The sequence below is a fragment of the Cetorhinus maximus genome, chromosome 12 (assembly GCF_964194155.1).
Source record: "Cetorhinus maximus chromosome 12, sCetMax3.hap1.1, whole genome shotgun sequence".
Lineage (NCBI taxonomy): Eukaryota > Metazoa > Chordata > Chondrichthyes > Lamniformes > Cetorhinidae > Cetorhinus > Cetorhinus maximus.
In genome coordinates, this window is record NC_135890.1 from 47,810,757 (window position 1) to 47,826,436 (window position 15,680).

At 39.6% G+C, this 15,680-nt stretch overlaps 1 protein-coding gene across 2 annotated transcripts in view; it reads left to right on the top strand.

Annotated features, from left to right (window-relative positions):
* The first annotated feature begins 617 nt into the window (after positions 1–617).
* Positions 618–15,680, top strand: part of bpgm (2,3-bisphosphoglycerate mutase) — a 37,437-nt gene continuing 22,374 nt past the window's right edge. The window contains exons 1-2 of one of the 2 annotated variants that reach the window (XM_078552830.1): positions 618–693; positions 10,912–11,554. In XM_078552830.1, the coding sequence (XP_078408956.1) occupies positions 10,957–11,554 (598 nt within the window). In that variant the 5' untranslated portion in view covers positions 618–693; positions 10,912–10,956. The remainder of the gene's footprint in view (positions 694–10,911; positions 11,555–15,680) is intronic. The other variant, XM_078552831.1, reaches the window with a different exon arrangement.

The following is a 15,680-nucleotide window of genomic DNA, read 5'->3' on the forward strand; positions in this document are numbered from 1 at the left end:
GCATCTGCAGTATTTTGCTTTTATTTACTCGGATTTCTATAATGCCTTTAACATTATAAAATGTCCCAAGGCACTTTGCTGGAATGTTACAACTAAATTTGACACCAAGCCACCTAAGGTATGGAAAAGTTTGGTCAGAAGTATAGGTTTTAACGGGCACCTTAAAGAAGCGGAGACATTTAGGCAGCGAATTCTAGAGCTTAGGTGAAAGCACAACCATCCCCGATCAAAATCTGATTCAAACTGTTTCCCTCTGCACAAAAGGAAAAAACAGTTAAAACTTGGACATGAAGGATACCAGTAAAACTTGTCCGAACTGGTCTTGTGTATCTTAAAATGGAACTCCGGTATTACTGGTGCCGGTAGTACTGATTTTTACTGGGATTTGAAAATGTTGGACTGTTTTGATCTGATTCAAACTGTGTCCCTCTCCATGGAAACTGCCTGACCTGCTCGATATTTCCAGCGATTGCTGCTGTGCATCAATCTCCTTTCCCCGCAATCAGGCTACCTACCTGGCCAATCAGGAAGGGACACCTGTTTGTTATCCGCGCTTTTATTGGACCGCCTGCGGCCCGCTGGAAGAGCGCCGTCCTGTGATTGGTCAGTGCCTGTTGCTGGGATACGGCGGGCCTGGTGGGAGTAATAAGAGGCCTTTGGCCGCTCACAAGAGGAAGTGCCGGAACGACGGGGGTGAGTGGCAGCGGCAGCGGCAGCGGCCGGGGGGAGAGAGAGAGAAAAAAGAGAAAAAGATTGTTCATTAAATCGAGTCTCTTAACTTGGGGTATCAGACATTCCCAGTGAGGGGGACCGAGTAAAGGGCCGGCTCTTTGCGGTTCTGTCCAGAATGAGCAGTCAGCTGCAAAGCCAGGAAGATTGGCAGCAATAGAGACTCTAATATCATAGCCAATATCTTCCCTACATTTAACAATTTCACATTAAACAGGGACCTCCTTTCTCAGAATTATTGGAAAGTACTTGTGAGGCATAGGTTCCAATATCCCTGGATAATTATTTGAGGATAAAATAGTATACAGGAAAATGAAATTGGACGGGATAGTAGTGGAGAATTGTGCCAAATAGCAGCCCTGCTGTTGTAATTTTTATGCCTTTACAAATTAAAACAGTGTTTGCAACTTTTGTGCCATCGTTTGTATAAATACAAAGTACGGAAATTTTGAACGTTTTACTGTTTGCATTCAAATTAATGGCTTATTGTATTTTGATGTACCTTTTTCTAGGTTTAAACAGTGCAGCCTCAAACGAGGCAGACCGAAAGGAAACGTGAGAAAAAAATGTTGAGTTAAAATTTTTGCATTTTTAAAATTTAAAACAATTCATGAATTGAATGCATCAAGCCTTCACCCTTATAATTGTTCACCTTTTGGTCTAGAGGGTTAGTTGGTAGTCATTATAATTAATTGTTATTTTCTGTCACTTACAAGACAACTTTTGCAGTAGGTTTACTTAATGTGAAAATGCAACAGCTTGGTGAAAGTCATGAAGGTTAAGTCCTGGTCGGCTCTCGTTGGCCAGCAACTTGTGACTATTTGCAACACTGAGTATCTCTTCCTTTCCAAAATTTGCTGGCTGATTTGCACATTAATAATTAAGATAAAAGCAAAATACTGCGGATGCTGGAAACCTGAAACAAAAATAAAAATAGCTGGAAAAACTCAGCAGGCCTGACAGCATGGACTCTAAACGTTACTGTATTCCTCTCCGCAGATGCTATCAAACCTGAGTTTTTCCAGCTATTTTTATTTTTGTTGCACATTAATAATGGTGTTTATCATTGAGGTAATTTTTTTTTCCCAAGAAAATATGGTCTCGTGTAATATTGTGGAAAGTTGGGTTTGGGGGGAGGAGAATCACCACATTCCATTACTATTCCCAAGTTTCTGTAACTCAACAGTACTGACACATTTTAATATTTGTGAATGGCGTTCTAAAGCTGGGAAGGGGTTGAAACTGACACTGAAATTTGAATAGTGGAGATGTTGTGAAAACATTTAGGAGCTGATCAGGAAAATGGATACTGGTGTGCCAATGTGCGTTTTCCCAAAGTCAGTCGTGCTCTTCGGCTACCCTGGGAAATCATGGTTCATCAGTGGCTACGTAAGTAGTTTTGGAGAGAAGGCATAAAATAGTGGGTTTCGGCTGGTCAACAATTATTTTTAATAAATCTATTTCTGATTTTCTGCATTTATATTGGTAGGTTTACTTTGATCAAAAAGTACACATGACTTCGTGCCTTTAAATGGAAGTACAGGATAAGACTTGATTGTAGCACAAACGTGTCCACATCCTTGGATGAAATGCTAGGAGCTTTGCTGTGCCCATGGAGTTCTATTGCACTGTAATTCAAGAGAATAAGGAAGAAACACTACTTAGGCTGAGCTTTAATTTTATTTTTAAAGCATGGATTAGCCATCCTAAAGTGATCTCCAAATAGTTATTGATGCGCGTTCAGGATCATTTAACAAGCCCAAGATAAGGAAGGCAAACACAACAATGGGGATAAGTGATTATGGGCTCTTAGATCCATCTCAAGTGGCTCAGTGGAATATTTGGTACTTGAACTCAGGAACCAAACTGTTAAGTGTTTAGTTTTAGCTTTTGTGTAATCTGTGTTAATTTATCTTGTGTCTGTCTTTGGCTGTTTCATTTGTCCAAATAGCTCACTGCATTTAATGAATTGTGTGGTGTTTCTTTTGAGACATTTGGGATGTGATCAGGTGTTAGATAATTGCAACTCTGCCTTTTTAGTCAAAATTTTGACATAAAACTATCTCAAGGAGCTTCTTGCAATAAAAAAAATTGGAACAGTGGTTTACCTTGTAACTTGCATATTACCATAAGGTAGCTTCAATTTTATGCACTAAATTGATCAATAATTAAATACTTTTCATCCCAATATTGGGAAATCTAGTTTAATGGTGTTGGTGATCATTTTAATGTTCATTATTATTTGTAGTATTTATTGAATCTGAAAGATTAGTTTGACTATTGATAATTCAAAACTACAAGTCTGGGCCCATGTGTTTTGCCAGTTTGAGGTTTATCCTACAGTGAAATAATGAAGATTAAGCTGTAATGGTTAGAGGGAATGCTGCTTAATTTTGAATGAAAGAAACCACAAACAAACATTTCCCACATAAATTTCCACAGTCCAAATTACAGTGCTTGAATTTAACTTGTATGATTCAAGATCTTTATATTTTTAGCACTTTTAATGCAGAAAATACATCCCAAAGTGCGCCAGACAAATTTTGTAGCCACATGAATCTGTTGTCTGTTTCAATGCATTGATATGTATTGGTGTAAAGTAAAATTAATCTAAGTAAAATCTGCCTCAAATTTCACCAGTATAATTATATTTGTTTCATAAATGCAGTATGTTTTAGAAGATTCCTGACAAAATAGCACAGTTCTTGTAGTTTGCCCTTTGTACTTTTTTTTTGTTTAGATTAATCAGCCAAAGCATTAAAAATAATGTAGATCGATTGTCCAAATAGATAACTTGTTGGTGTTAACTGATTTCCTGGCCCTGAGACCAAGTTGTGATTTGGTATGTCCCCTGCCTTTCTGTGACTTCTTTCTCCTCTGAGCATCTCACCTTGTTCTACCCCATGCAGCTCTCATTTAAAATCCTCATTCTCTGCCACTTACCCAAGTATCATAAAAATATTCTCACTGATATATTCATTGCTTTCCCCTCTCCACCTTTGCATTGGATGTCTTCTCATCCTCGGTAATTTCAATCTTTATTTCAATTCATCGTTCTCTCTCTTTTGAGTTCACTGTCCTCCTTTCCTTCTTTAATCTCTTCCTCCACAAAAATTCCCCAGTGCATTTTCACAGCAACCCCCTTGGCCTTGATACTCCTATTTGGTAAATCACAGATTAGGCCAACTCTGACCATTCTCTCCACACACATCCTCCTTTCTCCTCCCACTCCCTTTCACCACAACATTTCTGCAGCTACCAGTCTGTTCAGCTACACTCTCCTCTCCAGCTTTGTCTTTGTCCACATTAAAACACTGCTATCTCTCTCTACAACCATTCCCCTGGTATGACTCTCATCTCTGCTCCCTTAAGTCCAAGGGTCACAGACTTGAATGGATATAGCAGACAACTGGTTTAGCCATTCACTGCCAGATCTGACTGGACCACATAAAGCACTATCAGGTCCTGCTCTTGTCTTCCAAAACTGTTCTCTAGGATCTTCCTGCAATGGAAAGATAACCCTAGCTCCCACACTGTTACGTCTTGTGTCCCACCCAGGGTCCATGTTTGGCCCCCTCATATTTCTCATCAACATGCTGACTGTCAGTGACATTATCTGAAAACACAATTTAGTTTCCATTTATACACTGATGTGATTAGAGCTGGATGAGCAGCACCTCTGTCATCACCACCACTCGTCTCTAAACTCGCATTGCCTGTCTAATATCTGTTAGTGGAAATTCCCACCAACTAAATGGTGGGAAGTAGGTGTTGCTGACTAGGCCAGCATTTTTATTGCCATCCCTAATTGCCCTTGACGTGGTGGTGAGCTGCCTTCTTCAACTGCTGTAGTCCATGTGGTATAGGAAAACCCACAGTGCTGTTAGGGAGGGAGTTCCAGGATTTTAACCCAGCGACAGTGTAGGAATGGCGATATGGTTCCAAGTCAGGATGGTGTGTGGCTTGGAGGGGAACTTGCAGGCGGTGGTGTTCCCATGCACCTGCTGTCCTTATTTTTCTAAATGGTAGAGGTTATGGTTTTGGAAGCTGCTGCCTAAGGAGCCTTGGTGAGTTGCTACAGTGCACCTTGTAGATGGAACACACTGCTGCCACTGTGAGTCAGTGGTGGGTGGGGTGCCAATCAAGTTGGCTGCTTTATCCTGGATGAGCTTCTTGAGTGTTGTTGGAGCTGCACTCCTCCAGGCAATTGGAGAATATTCCATCACACTCCTGATTTGTACTTGTAGATGGTGGACAGACTTTGGGGAGTCAGGAGGTGAGTTACTTTCTGCAGAATTCTCAGCATCCGACCTGATCTTGTAGTCATTGTTTATATGGCTGGTCCAGTTCGGGTTCTGGCCAATGGTAACGCAAAGGCATTTTATTATGTATATTAATCATGAGCAAAAGACTTGGTTAAAGCAAATAAATAGATGTATTAAAGGGGAAGCTAGACAAGTATATAAGGGAGAAGTGAGTAGAGGGTTACAGTGATAGATTTAGATGAGGAAAGATGAAAGGAGACCCTAGTGGAGTATAAATGCCACCATGGACTTGAGCCAAATGGCCTGTTTCTATGCTACATATCCTATGTTTCTGCTTTATCAAGGCTGACCAAATTTAAACTAGAAATTAATGCTGCTGTTAGAATTTTTTTCGATCCTTGGGTTACCTTCCAAGTGAAGCAATTTTATTAAAATGGCTAACAGTGCTATCATGATGCATTTGTATCAGCTATTGTTGCCTCCTCTCGCTCCTTGCCACTCTTCCAGTGCTGTGATATTTAAACAGTAACTCTTCCACAGGCAGAATGAATGCATGGAGAGGAAATTTAAAATCCATGGCAGGTAAAAGTAAATTGGAGAGGGCTATCAGACCAAAGCATTTTATGAACAGATAAGAATTGCTGACATTAGGAAGAAAAGGCATGTGTTTGTTGACACCAGTAGATGCAAAGTCAAAAATGTCAACTATTTTTGTTATTTAGCGAATGCAAATCCCCGGAGCCAAGCAATTGCCTCATTAGCTGAATATAAGGTGATTTGTCCGCCACTTAGCCTGTAGAGGGGACACTCCTTGATAATGTGCAGCATTGTTTGTGTGTCTCCACAATTGCAGAAGGGGTTTATAGTGAGGCCCCAACAGTGGAGGTTGGCTGCACAGAGACCCTGACTTGTCCTGAACTCATTTAGCAAGGACCACTCCCACCATGGTAGATCAAAGCCTGCCATTCAACAGGTGGGGTTTGTCACAGTCAACTTATTAATGACTTCCCATGTTTCCCATTCCTTGGTCCTAAAGATGTCTGCTGGTAGACTTTGCTCAGGGAGATTACTCTTTATGGGGCGCTGAGATAGAAGGCGGGTAGTAGATGCATTGAACATATATATCATTGGAGAGTGGTAAGTGAGCTGCATCATGGATGTTTTCAACTAGCTTGTGGGTTTCCAACAGTCAGCTGATATCTGGGGGAGTGATGTTTGTGAGGACAGGAAGCCAGGGGAGGGGTGTTGAGTGGACAGTTCCAGTTATGACATGCATTGTTGCATTCAGTTGAGTGTCAACAAAATGTATGTGTGATGACCTGTGCCAGACAGGTGCACAGTACTCTGCTGTGGAGTATGCTAGGACAAGTGCTGAGGTCTGGAATGTTGTGGCAGCTGTGCTCACGTAGACCAGGCAATATTGGTTAATAAGTTGTTTCTGGTTTTGACCTTTGCTACCGTTTTTTTTCGATGTCAATGAAATTTTGTAATACTATCATGGTGGGAGCAGGAGATTTGGAATGCATCATCTTGTAGGTGAGTTGCCTTATATGAGGGTATATATGGTAAAATTCCTCCCTCATTTGACATCCTTGACCTATTTCTATGACCTTAACATTTTTGAAGTATTCCATATTGGCAATGAAATATCCATCCTGTTGGCCTCTTACCAGTGATTCAGTAACACTTGGGAACAAATTGATCCGTTAGAGCAGACCATCAAAATTGAAAATTGTTCATGGCTGAGGATAGAAATGAGAGCTATTTTCACAGTGATTAGTCTTCTGAAAATGCTGCCTTAGCTGATTTTTAAAGTTATCTTCATTAATTATAACTTTTTTTCAGAAGGGTGTCTTTTAGACATTACCAGAAAGTTTTGTTTCTGAAGTTTAACAATGTTAACTACATTAAGCTAACTGGTGTCAGCCTTTTGTTTAGAAATAGCAGTTTTTGTTTCTTTGGGCACATACAAGTCCCTAAATAAATTGTCTTGAAAAATAGTTTCTGCCATAAAGAATGAACCAGTTTCAGCACATACTTGGTGAAATTTGCTTGATACTTCAGTGATTGAGATGTAGACTCTGAAGGTTCAAAGTGAAGTCATTTGAAGCTAATAAGCAAGATAATCAACCACTAGGATCCATCATACGGGCATTTTGATTACTAGCTGCCCCTGAATTGATAACTTGTGAGACTGGATTTGGAGTATTTTAGGTATTCTACCTTAAGTACATTGGTGTTTTGAGCATTGGAGAACAGGAGCGTAATAATTCCAGAGCTTGCAGAGCTGAACTTATTTTACAGAAGAAAATTACAGGGCTTGATCTTTATGACACTGATTTGAAAAAAAGGAATATTAATTTCCTGCTGCAGATGAAATTATAGCACTAGTGTAAGTAGGAATTTGAGACATGGCTGCATCATGACCTCTCCTGTGCAATTGATATGGTTGGTTAAAGGCCAGTGCCCAGAGTTCGTTCGCTATCTTGTCTAGCTCAAGCTGTTCAGAATGCAGTTTTCCAGGTAAGAATAGCTAACTTAGAGAATGTAACGATTCCAATTGGATATATCTGTTGGTAAATTTAAGTCTTTTTAAAATCTAAACCAGGTTATTAGCCTTATTTGTCTGATTAACTTCTGAGTTGAATGTGAACAGCTTAGTATCTCTCCCATACTGCTTGCTTCTATAAATAACTATTTTCATAAATCTGCTTAATAAATTAGCTTGTTCCAAAAAGTGCCTAACATTTGTTGATTATTATGTCTTTCAAATTGATGTGATATATGCACGAATTATAAGTAGCACTGGATAGGAAGCTTATAGTAACAGGCAGTTATGTATGTATATTACATACACTAAATGCAGTCTGGCATAACTGTCTGAATGTGGGCCAACGTTATCTGCTTTTTGCAATGAAAATGAGATGTGGTATTGGAGGAGGTATGAATTTGAAAGTGATTTATTTTTCAGTTTTCTATTGTGGCAGCAAATATAAGGAGACTGTTTTTTCCTTGCTGGGGTGTTTTCTTCCCTTGCTCTAAATTTTCTGGCCTTTGTATTAAAGATTATCTTAAAGTGAAGAGGAAGATGCAGAAGGGTTTAGTGGGTGTGTAGGGAGGGAGGAATTACAGGGAGAGAGAAATTGAGTATTTGGGATTGGAGAGGTAGTTAATGGGCTAGAGGAGATTAGAGATAGCAAGGCCATGAAGAGATTTGAATTTGAGGGACTGGGGATCAGGAACCAGTGTAGGTCAGTGAGGAAGGAACAATGAGTGAGCAAGACTTGAGCCTGAAGTTTCACTCCCAAATCAGGAAAATCTGCAACCCCACAAATCTGACTCGGATGAAATTGCCCTGGGTGGTGTAATTTTCATTCCAGGGGTGGGTGTTAATGGGAGTCAGGCCGACTGCTCTGAGAAAGAGTTCGGAAGCAGCCACAAGGGGCTTTCGGGTGCAGAGGCTCAGTGCTTGGAGACTTCATCCCAGCTATAAAAAAAAACAAAATATCTCTAGCCCTCATTTCCCCCATGCCACATCCATTGCCATGTCATTTCATGCCCCCACATGGCCCCATATGTTCCATGCCAATCTCTACCCCTGTACCCACTCCCCATGGCCTCTCATGCCTACACGCCAAACTATGTCCCTCTACCTACCCCATGGCCCTTCATAGCCCCTATGTCAACTTAATGCCATGCTCCCCAACCACCACCCTTTGCACTTACACCCTCCATGCCAACTCCCCCAGTATCCACCATGGACAGGGCTCGATCTATGCTGAGATGACCTAAAATTAACTTCTAAGTGTCTATTGCAGACTTAAAAAAAAAACACTCTCATTCATAAAACCCATTCACTACATTCACATTCCTTCAACTATGCAATCCCTTATAAAAATAAAACATTTCATTCAAATGCTTAATCCTTTATAAAAACAAGTGTTTATGTTTATAGCCCTACATCAAAGACTTTAGAAGCACTTGTAGTTGTCAATCAAACTCTGAACTAACAAGCACCCAAATGTGATGATAATAGGTTGTGAAATCAGTCATGTAGCACTAACCTTACACTAATAGCCCTCGGGTTTCTGCCAACAGAGTGAAATACAAGCACTGATGTCTTGTTAAACTGCAATTTTTTTTTTTTAACATTTAAAGGTCAGGGGATTTAAATTCCTTGACGGTTCCAATGAGTTTATCCACTTTTTGTGCACATTCATATCTATGTTTAACAATCCCAAAAGGCTCTTGATCTCTTCCAGAGGGTACCTGACCTCTCCCAAAGTGGTCTCTGGACCTATTCAGAAAGGTACCCTACCTCTCCAAAGAACTCTGGTAAGTTTAGACTTTGTCCTGAAAAGTGTAAAATCCACAAGTTGGGCTGTCTCTGTGAACCACTCCCAACAGAAATAGTGGGTCTGGGAGGAACTTAAGGATTGGGTCTCCGGCACCATTTTGGCTAAGCCAGGGATCCTCCCCATCTTTACCAAAATTCAAGCTTTGGTGTTGGATTGTATATGAGAACAGAACAATTTATCTATTTTTAGCTACTGGGATAATCCTGAGTGTCTCTCTTGTCTTCAGTAAGTAATAGATCATCAAAGCTTCACACTCACTTTAAATAAATTCATTAAAAATTTTAAATTAGTGAACAAGTGAATATATAAGCAAGTGGTAATAACCTGGAACTCTGCCTTTTGAGGATGGTGGAAGTGGAGACAATTAATGATTTCAAAAGGAAATTGGATGTGCACTTGGGGGAAATAGACTTTGCAGGGATAGAGTGTGGGAATTATACTAATTGAAATACTTGACAGAGAGCTGGCATGGACACGGGAGGCTCATTCTGTGCTATAATGACTCTGACTCTAGATATAAATCCATCTAGCTCTTTGAAAATTAACCACTGCAGTCGTTGAAACTGGCTTGAATTAATTATTCTCTTGAGAATATGAAGCAACTTTTGAAAAGATTCGAACAGTTACAACTCATTAAATATCCCTAGAAATTGTGATCAAGACTTCTTGGATTTGAATAACTGTTGACCTTGATTTGAAAATAATTGGCTGCCATGTACATAACTGAAGAAGGCTTAATCTTTATTTGTTAGAAAATAGCTTTGTTCCTCCCTAAAGACTTACAGGTATCCATAAAGTTTGAAACATTTTATATTGAGTTAATCTTCAGATCATTGACTTTGCTACCTTTTGTTATCATGTATATGAACAGGAATTGTCCATAAACATCATGCTTCTCTTTAAACACGTTACTTTCTAATTCTGCTGTTTCTGCTGAGGTCGGTTGATTTGAACATTTGCTTTTTAGGTTTTACTGCATTACATTCTGTGAATGTGGGTTGTTTGGCTTTGTTCCCTGATAGCAAGTGTGACATTAGATAAATTGGTAGCAGCATGTGCTTTGTCCTTTTTTTTTTCTTTGCCACTTCATTTAACCTGATCTAAAATAACAAACTGATAAAGTATATTCGCCTTCTGAACTGCGCTTTCAACTCCCAGCTTGCAACTGGCCAAAGATCACAGGGTGGCCAGTGGAAACATTTCAAAAATACCCTGAAAGTCTACTTGAAGATGATTGGCTTTGACCTCAACAGCTGGGAAGAATGCATTTGACCACAATAACAAGCGCCGCTTCACCATGGTGTAACCCCTTTTTCTCTGTTTCTCTCTACTCTGGGGACTCCATGGCAAGCATCTCTCTGAGGGACTGCCATTAGTAGTGTAGTTTTGATCAGATGTTTGATAACCATGTGGCTCATGCTTCTCTCTTTAAGTATCTTAATCTTAATTGTGCTTTTAATAATTTTCTGCCCTTTGAATTTATTAAGTGCCTATGCATCCAGTCTGCCTTGATTACATTTCTATGTAATGCTCAACAAATAATTTATTTTGTCTTTCAGAAGCCTTTGAAGCTGTGAACACAATTTAACTACACTTAGGTCAGTATGTCATTCAAGCTGGTGTTGCTGAGGCACGGCGAAGGTGAATGGAACAAAGAAAACCGATTCTGCAGCTGGGTTGATCAGCGTTTGACTCCCAATGGTATAAAAGAAGCCCAAACATGTGGAAAGATCCTAAAAGAAGCAGGATTTGAATTTGATCTTGTGTTTACGTCTATTTTGAGTCGATCCATTGAAACTGCATGGCAAGTTTTGCATGAGATGGGGCAAGAATGGGTACAAACTGAGAGCTCATGGCGACTTAATGAGCGCCATTATGGAGCATTAATAGGTCTTAACCGGGCAGAGTTGGCCGCAATTCATGGAGAAGTAAAAGTTAAGCTTTGGAGAAGAAGTTATGATATCACTCCTCCTCCTATTGATGAATCGCATTCGCACTACTATGAAATTTACAATGATCGAAGATACAATTGTTGTGATGTTGTAAAAGACAAACTACCCAAAGCTGAGAGTTTGAAGGAGGTTCTTGACAGATTGCTGCCTTATTGGAATGATGTAATTGTGCCGGAAGTGAAAAAGGGGAAATGCATTCTAATATCTGCACATGGAAACAGTGCCAGGGCTCTGCTCAAGCATCTGGAAGGTAATATAATATATTTGTAAAAAGATATATTTTTATTTCCTTGCATCATGATTTTAAAAGTGCCATAATGTATGCTGTGTTTTGCCATGGACTGTTGAGATGGATATAGGCAAATTCCTGACCTTCATTTCAACTGGGTCTTTTTGGTATGAAGGACATACTACTTGAGAAAGAGTGGATGGGTGATCCTTTCACAACTAGAGCTAAAAACAAAAAGCTAAAAGCTACTGCGGATGCTGGAAATCCAAAACAAAAACAGAATTACCTGGAAAAACTCAGCAGGTCTGGCAGCATCGGTGGAGAAGAAATCAGTTTCTTCTCCACCAATGCTGCCAGACCTGCTGAGTTTTTCCAGGTAATTCTGTTTTTGTTTCACAACTTGTCTAGCTTGAAGAGGAGTGCAGGGACAAGAGAGGATATGAATTAGGTAGGTGATTATCCTTACTGTGTAATTTGGAAAATTCTATCTCCATGATAAAGCCAGTAAAGGTATGTTTATATAGCAACACCCTGGTCAATTGTTCAGAGGCTTTAATGAGCTGGACTGCATTGATATTAGTTACCATTGTTCAGGTACTCTGAGGAAGGTGGTCTAAATAAGCTATAAGAGCACCGTTGCTGCTGGAAGTTTCCCTATATCTACAGTGACTTGGCTTTAAGTTGTGAAGGCCCAGTTGTCTTCAGGGGGAAAAAAAGTGTGTAGAAAGCTGAAGGCAAGCAAATGGTGGCTGAAAATTCTTTCAAAAATTAGTTTGGATGTTTTGATTAGTACAACTTGCCCCTCTTTACTGATAGATTCTCTGGACTAGGCGTTGCGGATTGGTTATATTTGTTCAAAGTTTACCTGCTTACATTTCTCACGTTTGATTGTTCCAGTGCCTACCTGTTCATAAAATCAGCAAATTATAATTGAACACACTTTGAACCAGTTGGGAGCATCTGTGCCAGGGTATTCAAGAATGAAATCTGAAATTTTGCATTCCTAAAGTTTTTCCAGGAAAGATCAAGGAATATTCACTCAAATGTGTAGAGACAAATATCTAGAAACTGAAAACATGACAAAGTAATCATCATGGATTTCAAAAGGGAAGGTCATGCTTGACCAATCTTATTGAATTCTTTGAAGAAGTAAGAGTAGACAAAGGTAATATAATGGGTGTAATATATTTAGATTTTTTTAGAAAACCTTCAATAAAGTACCGAGTAATAAACACAGAGCATGTGGAGTTGGATCAAGTTGCAGAATGGATAGCAAGTTGGCTGCAAAATGTGGGAAGAGTAGGGATTCATGGTGGCTACTTAGATTGTCTAAAGGTGGGAACTAGTGTTCCACAAGGATCAGTGCTGTGGCCATTGTTGCTAAGCATTTATTCATAATTTGAGATCAGAAGCATAATTAAAAAGCTTTGTCTGACTCCAAATTGTGGGCTGTGACAAAATACAAGACATTAATAAACTTGCAGAATGGATGTGTTATTGGCAATTTAATTTCCAGATAGATAAATGTGAGGTAGTGCATTTTGATAGGTAGAACATACTGCTTCGAAAATAAGGGGTAGAAATTCACCTCCAGCGAAGGTAGAAAACAGGCTCTTTCGGATCAGCCGCCCATTATATTCAATACCTGATATTCAATTAACTATCTGATCACGCCCATTTTGCACCACCCACCTGAGATACTTTTCTATCTTTTAAGTGTCTAAGTCGGACAGATAGGAACAGAGAGATCTAGGGTTCCAAATGCACAAATCACTAAAAGTAGCAACTGTATGTTAAGGCCATTAAAAAGCAAAAAAGTACTGGAGTTCATTTCCAGAGGGATAGAATTGAAAAGTATAGAAGCTATTAATGTTGTACGGCCCATTGGTTAGAGCACATTTGAAGTGGTGTGTGCAGTTCTGATCTCTATATTAATTAAAAAACAGTAAGGAAACTGGAGGAATAAGATTTACAAGAATGATAAAAGATCTGGGAGGTTATATCTATCGTAAATGATCAAACCGGCCCGGGCTATTCTCTAGAAAGAGATGGCTGAGGGGTGACCTTTATGTTTATGAATGGGTTTAATAAGGTGGAAGTAGAGAAGAGATTTCCACTTGTGAATACCAGCACTAAACCCATAAATATAAGATAGTCACTAATAAATCTAATTATGGAATTCAGAAGAAACTTTTTTTTTTACCCGGAGTGGTGTGAATATGGGACTCGCACAAGGAGTAGTTGAGGAGACTAGCATAAGATGCATTTAAGGGGAAGCTAGTTAAGAATGAGAGAAAGTAAAAGGTTATGCTGATCGGGTTAGATAAAGAGTGGTGGGAGGAGGCTCATTAAAATGGATCAATCAATGTTATGTGGTTCACTGGAGTGAAAATCAAAACCCAAATGTGCACCTCTCCCAAATGCTTTCCCTCCTGAATATCAGAACACAATGCCACATCTTGCCCGCATGGTCTTTTCTCCAGTGTAAACCTAGCAGCTTGTTGCACCCATTAGTTACCGGGCTAAGTTTGAGTCTACCAGTGCTGAACATGTACGGTCCTCTAGGGTCACTGGATCATTTCTGAATTTTTTTCATGGTTGGGTGGGGACACTGAGACCAATTGCAGCGCTGCTGCTATACTGGAGACCAACTAAATCAGCAAAAATTAGGGTTGGATATTTTTGTGATGTGCAGCTTACTGCACAATTCATTTTCTAGTTTATAAATGCTGGAATCCTGTATCTTAAAATATGCTGCCCTAAACTCATCTGTTAAAGTATACATTGTGCAAACAACCTTAACTTTTGGATATGCCATACAGCTTGTATTACAGAGCGAGTGAAATGAACTTTGTGACATTTAGAAATGGCAGAACATCCAAAACCATATTTGCAACGCCTTACTTTATTAATAGATTGCTGTGTGCGAGACTGTGGGAGTGACTGCAGTTAACCTGTTGGTATGGGATGAGCCTCATAAATCTAACCTTCCACTCGTTAGTGAGGGAACTGCAATGCTTTTTTTTTGAACAAGCATTTTTTTACAACATTTTGCATCTTGTAATGTTTTTTAAAACTGTAAGCTGATTGTCAATACTGCTACATTGGCAGCATTGTTTCTGCTTGAGTCTTAAAGTTGTAGATTCAGGCCTCAAAATGGATTTGACCACAGACTGCACTTTGTCTAGAATATCAGAAGTTATTAAACCAAGATTTGGTTGGTGGGCATTAGGTGGACATTAAAAGAACCCATAGCATTATAGGAGCAGTGGATTTTCCTGAATCTTGGCCCAACTTATTCAACAAACAATATCACTTGAAAGCAGATTATCTGGTGATTCAAATGTGATGTAATTTGCATACATTGCTACATTTATTTAAATAACTTCAAAATCTTGCATTGGTTACAAAACATTTCAGAGCATCCTGAGGAAATGATGAGGCACTAAACCTGACAATGTGGCATTCTGCTATACTGTGCATTATTGCACCTTTTTATTATGTGCCATTACATAATATTGTGTAACAATATGTACCATTATGCACTGACAACCTTGCTGGGCATTTCCAACATCTTCAGTCTTTTACCCTTTTATACCCACCAGCATTTGCCTGGCCAGTATCATTGATCGCCACCCCATCCACCACCATAAACATTCACTCCCTTCACCACCAATGCACAGTGGCAGCAGTGTGTACCATCTACAAGGTGTACTGCAGCAACTCACCAAGGTTCCTTCAACAGCACCTTCCAAACCCATGGCCTTTACCACATAGAAGGACAAGGACAGCAAGATGCATGGGAACACCACCACCTGAAAGTTTCCATCCTGACATGGAACCATATTGCTGTTCCTTCACTGTCACTGGGTCAAAATCTTGGAAATCCCTAAAAGCAATGTAGATGTACCTATACCAGATGGACTGCAGAGATTCAAGAAGGTAGCTCACCACCACCTTCTCAAGGGCAATTAGGGATGAGCAACAAATGCTGGCCTAGCCAGCAATGCTCACATTCCATCAAAGAATTTTTACAAAAAAAACACGTCAGATGTCAGTTGTGTGAATCATAAGACTGAGGGTTCTGTTCAAGTTTTAATTGGTATTGGAGGAAACAGAAGCATACTAGAGTATTGAAGGGAGCGAG